At 33.7% G+C, this 12835-nt stretch overlaps 1 protein-coding gene across 1 annotated transcript in view; it reads left to right on the plus strand.

Annotated features, from left to right (window-relative positions):
- The window catches only part of LOC150097072 (RAB11-binding protein RELCH homolog), a 445830-nt gene that overhangs the window by 294808 nt on the left and 138187 nt on the right, over positions 1-12835 (plus strand). The window contains exon 14 of the mRNA XM_090408119.1: positions 9947-10116. Within this exon, the coding sequence (XP_090264245.1) occupies positions 9947-10116 (170 nt within the window). The remainder of the gene's footprint in view (positions 1-9946; positions 10117-12835) is intronic.

The raw sequence follows: 12835 nt of genomic DNA on the forward strand, positions 1-12835 counted from the left end.
GGCAGACCAGGCGACGGGTCGGTTGGGAGTAGTACTAACAAAGAAGTTGCATCTAAAGTAACACGCGGACCCTGCATGGGAAGTGGGAATAACGCGTAGAAGAAGAAGTAAATTTTTTAGTCTGAAGTAGATTGCTTGCAAGTTTTATGGTAGTGATGTTAGTTACCAGGATATTCTACAAGCAATTTCTGACACATCATTCCATTTCCCTATGGGTGTGGTTGCATTTGGATTGGAATGCTGAGCTAGTGAGTACAGTGGAATGATGTTATCTTCCAGCTAAGACATACTAAATTGCTGTGTGACAATGGATATTGTCTTTGTTAGTTGGAGCAGATGAATTCATTGTATTTAAGTACAACATTGCTACAGTTTACTCTCATTTTATGGTGTGAGAATATAATACTATAACAAACTACTGAAAAGGATTAGTCATGAGACTACTGTGAATGGAGCAACATACATCCATTATCAGTATAGTGCCACACCTCTCCATTCATGGTAGCATTGATGAAAACTAGTAGGTAATTTTTATATGAACATATTATGTGCTTCTCAATGTAAACAACACCAAGAGAAAATATATAACTAATTAAAATATAAAGTGCCAAAGGCTTCATTTCAGCAATGTAAAATAATTTAAATTAAGGGGATATTAAATCCTACATTATTTCATCTCGGTAGTGACCTTCCACCATAATGTATAACATCATACATCTCCTAGGAGATGTGTTTTATATTATGGGAAATACTAAGAATAGTGATCAGAACTTTACCCACCTTTGCTATGCCCTAATTTAACCACGTGCTTTAGCGTATGCAACAATCCGCTGAAACTTATGGTTTTGCTATATATTCAGCATGAAACTCTTTGATTTCTATCTTTGAGTTTCTTATTCGGCTTTGAAATAATGTGGGATTTAATATCTCCTTAATTTAAATATATATAACTAATTTATTGAAGTTACTGATCATCATCACCAACCGTTCTCAATCCACTGCTGAGTGGTCTTTCCAAGATTTCTCCACTTGGTCTTGTCCTGGGCTGTTTGTTGCAATGCTATTTAGTGTTTCATGATTTCATCCCTCCATTAGGAGGAAATCATTATTTCTCTAGTTCATTGTTGGTCAGATCTTCTAGCAGTGTGGCTTGCCCATTTCCATTTAGTTTTTGCATGGATAATGTATTCCACTCTTGTCATTCCTCATATCCACATATTCCATTTCTTGTCCCTTGTAATTCCCATCATGCCTCTTGCCTCTCTGAGCAGCCTCCAGCCTTTGGATGTCTATCTCTCCTGGGTAAAGGCCCAAGTCTCCAATTCATGGATATGAATTGGTAGGATGCACTGGTTAAACACCTTTCTCTTTAGACATAAGGGTTGGGTACTCCTAAAGATATTATGGTTTTTACCAAATGCACTCCATGCCAGTTTCACACATCTATTTATCTGGATTCTGCCATCATTTGTAATCTTTTGATCCAGATATATGAGGTTATTCACATTTTCCAGTATTACATCCTTAATATATACATCTCTGATTTATCTGTGAAGTAGTATACTACTTATCTTCAGTCCCACTTCTTTACTTTTGTATGCTAATTCCCAAATCATGTTTGTAATTCAGGTGGAGTGTTGGCAAGTGTCTTACTTAGTGGCTAGCCTGCAGAAACAGCTTTACAGCTGTACTCTTGAATGGAGAAAATACTTGTTTCATAATTATAAATAGTCTTGGCTCTATGTGTAAGTGTTATTAGAATTCCGCACTGTTGGGCTGATTGTATTTGTTCTGATGATGTAGTAGCCCTATGCACAGTACTCAACTGTCTGTCATACTTTCTTGGTCAATGGCTATAGTTCCCACAAAATAGATAAAATACTACATGGATCTCCTATTCCCCCCTCCCTCCCCAAGTGCACAAGAACAAAATGCCACTGTTCCTATTCCATATGTCTAGTACATCTGAAAAGATGGCCAAAGTACTAATAAAATATAACCTTCACACCACATTCAAATTACATGTCAAATTAGCAACTTTAATACACTCTCCGAAGGATGAACTCCATCCTCTAGCACAGTGTTTCCCAACCTTTTTGATGTTGCAGACCCCCCCGTAGCGAACGTTAATTCACTGTGACCCCAATAAAATCCAAAATGGATTTTTTTTGTATTTTACATATCATAAAGATGAAGTAATAAATTACGTTTTATAACACTAAATGTGTCATTTATGACAGTGCAATACTGTTATAAATGGAGATATTTGGAAGAATATGAACATATCAATTAGGCATAATATTATGAATTTAACACTCACCTAATGCGATGGCTGGTGCTGTTTTTCAGATGTCAACTTTTGCATGTCAGAATCAAAACTGGATAATTTCAGACATAGATATGGCTCCACGTTAACTCTGTTCCTTTATTTGTTTTTCATATATACAAGATGAGAAAATGTTGTCTCGCACAGATATGTAGTGGCAAATGGCAACAGATGTCTTGCAGTCCTTTTGGAAATTTCAGGGTAAACAGACTTAGCTTAGAACCAAAGCTCCAGTAATGGTAACGAAGGAAACAGCATTTTGAACGTCGAATCACAGGACATCTCGATAAGTTGTTCTTCTTTGACAGAAGGAAGTTCATATTCTGAGTCTAGAAAGAGAGTTTTCATCCAGTCATTTTTTTTTTCAGGACAAAGCGGAAAAAAAAAAGATGTAGTTGAGATGCCAATGACCTCATATGTTCAATCATACTCTCAGCAACATCACTAGAAAGGGGTTGTTCACTGAAATCAATGAAATCACTCAGCATGTGAAAGGAATCGTATTTTCCTTTCTCGATACGGTTGCACCACAAATTTAACTTTGTGGTAACGAAGGAAACGAACAGTTGCCTCTATCTTATCTTGCACAGAAAACACCATGACAGATGTACCTTAAAGGCTCGAGTTAAGAGTATTCAAGATGTTAAAAATGTCCGCCAAGTAAGCAAGAGAGCCATGTGAAATCATTTAAATAGTGTATTAACTCAAATTTGGAGTTTGAGGAACAACCTTACTTTGTCACGAAGCTCAAACAACCGTGTCAGAACCTTACCCCAGGACAGTCATCAGATTTCTGAGTGCAATAATAAGTGTTCGTAATCACTTCCCATTTCATTACAAAGTGCAGAAAATAACCAGCTGTTAAGAGGATGGGCTTTAATAAAATTGACAATTTTTACTGCCTCATCTAGAACAGTTTTCATTTTGGAGGGCATACGGCATGTAGCTAGTACTTCGCGGTGTATACAACATGTCCATTTCACAAGAGGTGCGACTTTCTGAATACGTGTGACCAAACCTTTATATTCCTGATATTGTCTGAGCACCATCTGTGCTGATACTTACACATTTTTCCCATTGAAGTTTATTTGTAGTTATGAAGTCATTGACAACTTTGAAAAGGGCTTCAGCAGTTGTATGAAGAGGTAACGATTCACAGAACAAAAAGTCTTCACAAACTTTATTTTTGTATTCATATCACACAAAAGCTAGCAAATTAGCATTATTTGAAATATCGTGGCTTTCATCCAACTACAACGCAAAATATTCACTATGACGTAACCGTTCTAGCAAAATATCTTTCACATTTTGAGCCATCTCGTCGATTCTTCTTTCCACAGTATTGTCAGATAACGATATTAGAGACACCACGTTGAGATGTTTTTCACTAAACAAGTTCTTTGTTATCGCTTTTGTTGCAGGCAAAATTAAATCTTCCCCAATTGTATGGGGTTGTCCATTTCTAGCGATCAGAAGGGTGACTTCTTAAGAGGCAAGAACAGCCTTTTCATTTTTTGTTCCATACACATCCTTAACTGAATTCAGTGAACCACAAAGTTGTAGTTTTTTATTTTGAAAATATTCTATTGGCTTATTAACCGATTCACCATGCTTTGTTTCAAGGTGGCGTCTCAACTTCGACAGTTTCATAGATTCGTTCGATAACACTTCGCAACAAAGAACACACTGTGGTCTGTCTTTGCTGTCTTTATTCAGAACGGAAAATCCCATTTGCAAATAGGATGGACAATATTTGTGTGATTTTTTTGAGGGAAGGAACTTTATCTGCACTAGTACTATTTTCAACAACACTAGATCCACTTGGATTATCGTCTGTCATGCATTTCAACGATCCACACTTTAACCACCGATCTAAATAAGATCATGAACAAATTGAAAATCAATTATTTGACCAAAAGTAGAAAAACTGAATATTGAACCGAGAAAAACACACTTTTATAATTTATTAAATTATATTAAATTTATAATAATTTATTAAAGTAAAGTAAATTATAAAGGGTTGGTTATTCACCTCTGCTTTACAAAGGGAAGAAGTAACGGTACTCAAAAATTTGTGTTAAATTTTACTTAAACCATGGGCCTCAAGAGCCAGAGATATACATTGCAAATATCCAGTGCGAGCAACATGATAAGATAAAGTTTAATGAAAATAAACTATCCCATGGATCTTCTTTGAATCACTCGCAGACCCCCCCCCCCCGGTCTGCAAATTAAGCTGCCAAAAATTGTTTCACTTGTTTTCTGTTGCATATAAACTAACATACTGTTTTGCATCTGAGGGTGCTGGTGTAAAATCCAACAAAATATAAACCAGTTTTAACATCCTTTTATAATTTAGTAGTTTGTTTGGTGTGGTAATACTGTCAAAATAAGTTATGAATAACATCTAACATTCTAAGTCTGTCAACAACACTGCTTTCCATAAGTTAAGTAACAAAGAGAAAACACAATAACTTAAAAACTGTATGATAAATTTTTATGCAATTCAGTGAAAAGCAGTATAATATGAGATGTGAAAGAAACACAAAAATTGTTAATAAATCGTTTAATGCAGTAACAAATGGATATATGAACACAATGGTCAGAAACAAGAGGTCAAAATGAGAATTTCCAAAGTGCCTCAGTAAGGAATGTTGTTATCCTCCAACAGCAATGGAGTCCTCACAATGATGTTTCAGACCATTTATCATACTGTCTAGAAGCTCAGTAATAACAACTATTGTTCCTGCAGAGCTCTCTTGAGTTCCTCAAGGTTGGTGGGTGGGAAGGCAGCACATCTATCTAGAACATCCCAGACATACTGATTAGGATTAACGTCAGGAGACCTGACTGGCCTGTCCATACATATGATATTCCTGGTCCATGAGTCCAAAATCTCAGAAGGAAACAGTGAATGAATTATTTTTTTAAAAATTTCCAAGATGCTAAAATTCATATTAAATCAACTCGAATACCTACTGTAAAATTCAAATATTTTTATTAATTTTATTTCTCGATATATATTTAATATTTCTTCCTTTTTACTAGTGTAGATTTAGGAATCCCCTCTGGCTGGAGCCAATTCCTTTGTCTAACTAGCTGACTTTCTCTAACACTGATCTTTAAAAATTTTATTTGTGTAACAACTTCACCATTAAAGCTCGCTCAAAGGAATTGCTTGTCTTTCCTAAACATGCAAGAGAAATGCTTAGCGGAACACAGAAATATTTCTAAAATTCAGCACTATATCAAGCAATGTTTGAAACTTACTATTAGTCAGTCATGGCTACTTTTAACTTTAAGGACACACAGGTTCTATCTTTTTATGAGAAGTGCATTGGTAAGTCGAAATCAGGCAAGTTATTTAACAAACAAAACAATTTATTCATACTAAGATATGGTAATTGCAATTTAAAGGAAAAAGGATTTCACGCATATCAAATTTATGTAACAAAGCAATGCACGTGCCTGGTTCTCAAATTACTTATATCAGCACTTCTAGCCTTTTAGCTTAAAGGCAAAGACAAATATTTACGTTCACATATACGTCAGACACGTGATTAGTTTCACACACACACGTCAACTCAATTTAACTTAGTTAAGCATAATTCTGATATTGATCTAAGATTCACATTTAATCTCCCTTCAACACTTAACATTAACAAATGCTTAGAACTCCTTAGATAACTATTTCACAACAATATGGAAGTGCTGTTTTCCGACTTCATAACCTTACAATATGCTAGCAACTATATAATCAACAATCCCTGCTCTAAGGTTCACAATCCATAACAGTTCTACATTAATCTTACTTGGTATTTCTCAGCCATTTCAGCATTCACGATCCTAGAGATCACGAATATAACCTTCCTTCCCGTTAGAACTAACAGGCAAACATGAACAAACTTGTTGCCATTTAGACATGTGTTTTAATAACATTTGTAAACTTTGTTTCATATGATTTAAAATTTAGACAAAATACCGTGTACAAAATTGCTTCACTGAGTTTCATAATTTACATCGAAGACCTTCAAAACTGCAAACGGACATTATTCTACGGCAACGTTGATACAGCATTCCTGAAGATCGCTTAAGGAATTTTGCGATGGGACTTTCTGGAAGGCCGACACCACCGTTAAAAACCTCCTGTCATCGTCGAAATACTGCCAGCGGGATATCCTTTTCCCTTAAATGGAATGGCTGGATACAGGAACCTTTTCGAAGTGACACCGGAACAAGTCAGGAAAAGAGAGCCAGAGCCAAAAAGCCAGGAGCAGAGTGCCTGCCCCCTTTTTATTCTCCCTTGACAGCTTTGGAACTTCTTTAGATCGAGTTCTCTGGATGTTCTACCAGGGGTACCCCCCCCCCCCCCCCCCACGAAAATTGTTGAGCCATGGCGGGTTAAACTTCGTAACTTTGCGCCTGCCGATAGCCTCAGGTCTACATTCTAATTCTGTCTTTAGCAATTCATTCTAATATTTTTATAGATTACATATTGGTGATTAAATAATTTAACAATTCATTCTAATATTTTACCAGATTACATAAAACACTTATGAAAATTTGTTAAATGAACTACAAGTATTTTGTATTGACTTTCTTTCTGAAGTAAAATCGGTATGTAAGAATTTCATACAATATTCTGTTCTATACAAGATTTTACACTACTTAAACTACACATATTTGGTCGTTTTATAATTAAAATACAAACTTATTTAATACTGACCCTTTACAAACAAACTTGCATTATAGCCTACCAGTTTCGCCAGCAAACTGTCTGGCTTTTTCAAGGCGTTTACGGAAAGACATAAAAACTAGTAAATGCAAATTGAAAGGAACATAAAAGTTTAGCCTTTCTGCATTTTTCTCTTTCCATGCACTGAACTTTGTGTTTTATAATTTTAATTATAAAACGACCAAATATGTTTAGTTTAAACAGTTTAATGAAACACAGAGTTCGGTGCATGGAAAGAGAAAAATGCAGAAAGGCCAAACTTTTATATTCCTTTCAATTTGCATTTACTAGTTTTGTCTTTCCGTAAACACCTTGAAAAAGCCAGACATTTTGCTGGCAAAACTGCTAAGCTATAATGTAAGTTTGTTTGTAAATGGTCAGTATTAAATAAGTTTGTATTTTAATTTTACACTACTCTCAGCTTCATAAGTTTTCTCTTATGATCTGAATGCAGACAGATCATCTCTTATTCTATATAAAACTCATTTGCCTAAGTGTCCTGCATAATGAGAGCTGAAGATTTAACATGTAATGCCAATTTCTCTCTCTCTCTCTCTCTCTCTCTCTCTCTGGAGTGATGATTTTTGCAGAACTGCAAAAATCATCACTCCAGAGAGAGAGGTTATGTGCCAATATACAAAGATGCAGTAGTACCATCCTATCTAGATGGTATACTGATGCTGGATGAGATGGATCTTGTGACATTGTTCTTCTTCCCAAAACTTCAACTCACTTCCTATCACACCAAAAATTGGTGGCATCCCTCTAATCTTTCAACAGAGAACGATCAGAATAAGGATAATGCTTTGGTCACAATGGTTGCACCACTCTGTTTTTTATTTAATGATGATCCCATTCATGAGAAGTTGTTCCTATAGTATCTTAGTATGTTTTCACATCTGGGGTGGTGTGCACTACCCCAAATGTGAAAACATACTACATGTCTTTTTCCATAAAATGTTTCATTTTATAAAGCTGTTTGTTCACTTGTGTATGCTAACTTTAAATAATATGATGTAAAGATACATATCCTTCATAATATGTATGTCTCTTGCATCTCAGAGCATAGCAGGCTTGAATAGATGAGTAAATTCCTTTGGATAAAAATGCAGAAGTGTATTTTCAAAATGTTATGGGCTGTCATTTGTATTTCCAACTCTGAATATGTTCTAAGCATAATCTTGAAATAATTGATTAGTTTTTATCAGAATAATATTGATTAATTATTAATCAGTGTTTAATTTGAAATAGCTTAAAATTGAGCAAATTAGTTTTAAAAGAAGAAGCAGAATCTATAAACCATTACTCTGTGATAAGTAATCTCAAAACTTGGTAGCATATGATCCTTATTTAAGTTGAACTTGATTAACAGGACTTGACTTAGTGTTTCATAGCAAAATTTATTTTTGTGAAGCACCCTGACATTTTTCCTGATAATAACATGATTTGACAATCCATCTTGCCTTCTGAGGAAACATGTAGTCTTTGGGATGAACCTCTGCAATTCTGTCACTGTATTTAAATCAGGAGAGGAAAAAGTTTTGTATATCATATGTTGTAATTTTTCTTATATTGAACAGACTGACAGATCTATGGAGGCTTATTGCAAGTTCATTTGCTTCCTCTGATCAGAAGCAGTAAGTGAAGTAGTGTCAAACCTAGTTTACCAATGCTATACCAAAGTAGTTTCTACTATGAAAGAGTGTATAAGTGACATGAAATTATGTCAAACAGGCTTAACTTAAATAATTATCATCACTTTCTACGTTTAAGGAGATTGTACTGTTTGATTATCAAAATTAGTGTAATTTTGTTTTTTCATTAGTTTATTAGTAGCTTCTAAATCATCTTTAATAACTGTCTTTGCAATACATATTACTCTGAAATGTAATTAACTACCTTGAAGACAATTCATACATGGCTAGAATTACAACTGTTACCTGTTATTTGTATTAATATCATGAGCTGATGTTATATTAGACTATGAAATATTAGCAGAAAATTACAGTGAAGTACTTTTATATTTTCATGTGGATTCACTTCCATTAACATCAGGTTGCCTAATATGAAGTGTAACTAAATTAGAAATGAGGATTCACAAAATATTTTAATAAAAACTAAAATGTGATGGCATCCCTGTAATCTATAACTTATCATTGTGTGTGCCTGTTTTCCCACTGTAGAATTCTAATATTAGAATATTATTGTTAGAATAAGAACAAAACACGGTCAAAGCACTGAGTTGCATATTCTGTCACTTTGAGAGATGCTGAGAAGAACTGACAGGCATAGTGTTTAATCATAGTTACATTTCTCATATAAGAAAATTTCAATCAATTATTGACTACTAGTTTCATTTGGAACTGATGAGTAGAAGATTATCCAGTTCTTGCGAGAAGCATGGCACCCTCCCCTCCATTGAAATTGAGATCGGTTCATGCATTTGTTTTGTGAAACAAGCAGCGATATGGCATACTGAACCAAATTCATTATCCTCCCACCTATTCATCCCCCAATAGGCATTCCATTTTCAATTTGAAAAATTCCCACACTAATTGTGGATATGAATCTAGTTGCAAACTTCAGAACCCCCCCCACTAAACCTGTTATAATGTCAGCAGCTGAGACAGTAAATCTAGAAATTGAGATGGGCATATCAGAATCATCCATCATCCTGAATTTTAAATATTTATTTTTTAAATTTCTTAACTGTATTACTGTATTTCAGTAGTATTTTCAATGTCACTATATTTTTTCTTGTATACTAACATGTATATGAACCTTTTTTTTGTCACAGTTAAAAACAAGATATTATAAAGTTAAGTTGAATTTTTCAAATAATGTACATGTTTAAGACATATTTATTAAGACATATTCATATTTAGCATACCAAGAATATTATATTTGCTGTCTCTTGTGGATCCTACTCAACAGACTATTGTTCATAACTTAGTTGAGATGATGCATCACTTTTCCATTTTGTTTGGAAGGATATTTGTTCAAACAAATGTGAAGCCAAGTTTCCTGGGAGTGCTGCAAATATCAGAAGAATTAGGTAATAAAAATTGTATGAAGTTTAAATTATTGTACAGTTGAGACTCATTTTAGCAACCTCATAGAAACAACAGGAATAGTTTATAGTGGCCAGTTTGCCATAGTGAATTTTTTTTTTTTTATGCACAGTGTTGAACCTATAGGGCTTTCCAGTGATTTGTTATAGCAGTGTTTGCTACAATGGGAGTCTGCTGTACTTATAACTTGAACAGTAGATATTGCTGTCTGACTTAAATATTATTTAATAAGTTACTTTAATCTTGAAGTTTCTTTCTTTACAAATTATTTTAATCCTGCATCAAGAATAATTTCAGGATATGATTACTCATCATTGAACTATATGAGTAATCATATCCTATAGTGAGTCCAGAGATGGCTCACCACTAGTATGTAATTACTGCAAAGCTAAAGAATAAGTATATATATTAAAATTGTGTTTCACTTTGGATTTATTTGAATTTAAAATAACTTCTGAAGCTTATGTGAACTTGTCAAACATTTAAGTTTGATATAAATTCCACATGAAGACTGTTGTCCAATATTTTATCATCATCAAATTCCTGACATATACCCTCTAGGGGTATACAGGATATGATAGTATGACATGACAAACTTGCATCATTACTAGCTTCCTATCTACAATTTTCCCCCAAATCGATCTCCTAGTATGTAATTACTGCAAAGCTAAAGAATAAGTACACATAGAATAAAAGCCAAAAGGCTATTTTTCTGGCAACATTAATAATAATGAAGGGGATTTACTGGCAGATAAACATTAAAGGATTTGTATCCCCTTCATTGTTAATAAGCACACATATTAAAATTGTGTTTTACTATGGATTTATTCGAATTTAAAATAACTTCTGAAGCTTATATGAACTTGTCAAACATTTAAGTTTGATATAAATTCCACATGAAGACTGTTGTCCAATATTTTATCATCATCAAATACCTGACATATACCCTCTCGGGGTATACAGGATATGATAGTATGACATGACAAACTTACATCATTACTAGCTTCCTATCTACAATTTTCCCCCAAATATCGATCTCTTACCCATCAAAACTCCACAATTATCAGATCCTTATATTTCTGTTAAGGCACTTTTTACTGTATCAATCCACCTATACCTTGGTCTTCCTATGGGTCCTTTTCTTGCCAACCTGGTAGATTTGTTTTGCTAATCTTTTCTCTCCCATTCTGTTTAAGTGAAGATACCACCTGAGATTAGCTCTGCTAACACATTCCTGGATGCTAACAATGTTAAGTTCTTTCCTAATATCCTTGTTTTTAAAATGATATTCCCATTGACACCATCTGTTCACTTCCCTAATCCTTCTCAGAACTCTCATATCTGCAGTCTCTAGTCTTTTGTCAAGTATTTTATTTCTAATCTAGCTCTCGGATCCATAAGTTAAAATTGATTTGAACACTGTCTTGTATATAGCTAATTTAGTGTTTTGACTAATTTCTCTCTTATTCCATATAAATTTATTCAGTTTACTTCCTACCATACCAGCTTTGTTGATTCTGTTGCCTACTTTCATATTTAATTTACCTTCTTCACTGAAAATTGTGCCTAAGTAACTAAAATGTTTTACCTGTTCTATAGGTTCTTCATTCACAATGCAGTTAATATCTTCAGTGTTTCTGCCTATTTTCATTGTCTTTGACTTCCTATTGCTGATTTCATACCAAATTTATTTAAACTAAAGTTATTCACTTTAGTCAGGGAATCTTGCAGATTTGTAGTAGATTTATTTAGAAATGTAACATTTATTTAGAAATGTAACTAAAGTAAAACTTTAGTTTAATATAAACCAAAATAAACACTTGACGTTTTGACCTTCACATGAAGGTCATCTGAAGTATACACATATATACAGAGAAACAAGCTGCACTACAATCTACAAGGTATGCTAAAGTTACTGAACAACCGTTAAAACTATTGGCCTGACCTCTGCCGGGAAAAAAAAAATCCTTTACTACACCAAAGCTAAAGTCCTGTTATTATTATCTATTAGGTTACAAAATTAAAGTTGAAGAGCAGCATGCTCACAAAATTTATTTTATGAGTAAAAATAAAAGAAATTTATTTTGTTTAAGCTGCGCCACTTTGAGTCATAGTATATATTGAAATTAAAACCAGGGAGTTAGAAGCCAGTCAGCATTCACTCTTTTCAATAAATTTTAGTAACTTGCAATCGTGACCTGATCCTTAACTATTTCCTGCCTTTTAAGAGGTTCGTTTAACTTTTATGAACAAGTGCAGTAGCTCTAGACATAAGGAAAACTGATTTCATTGTAATAACAGAACAATTTAATTTCACTGAAGTAAATCATACAAGTCATTTATGTAAACTTGGTCAGTCTTTCAATCTGAATACACATAGATATTATCTTATTCTTGCACACATATTTAAATAAAACACTTGAAAATTCATGTTTAAGAATACCAATACTAAGTTATAAATCACAGAATTACATTACTTTAAAGCTTATATCACAGACTACCAAAGTTAAAGATTAGTTACTTAGTTTTCTCTCTCTCTTAAACACTCTAGAAATCACTCAAAATTTTCCTTAATTGTCCTATCCAATTTAATATTTCTTTCTCTTTTCCAAGATCTGAGTAACATTAATAGTTCCTTTACAAATACATAATACGAAACAATGACATTATTTCTTGCATTTATATTCGGCCACAGTTCTAAGA

The sequence above is a fragment of the Typopeltis vanoorti genome, chromosome 18, assembly GCF_054136105.1.
Source record: "Typopeltis vanoorti isolate ZY-2024b chromosome 18, IOZ_Tvanoo_1.0, whole genome shotgun sequence".
Classification (NCBI taxonomy): domain Eukaryota; kingdom Metazoa; phylum Arthropoda; class Arachnida; order Uropygi; family Thelyphonidae; genus Typopeltis; species Typopeltis vanoorti.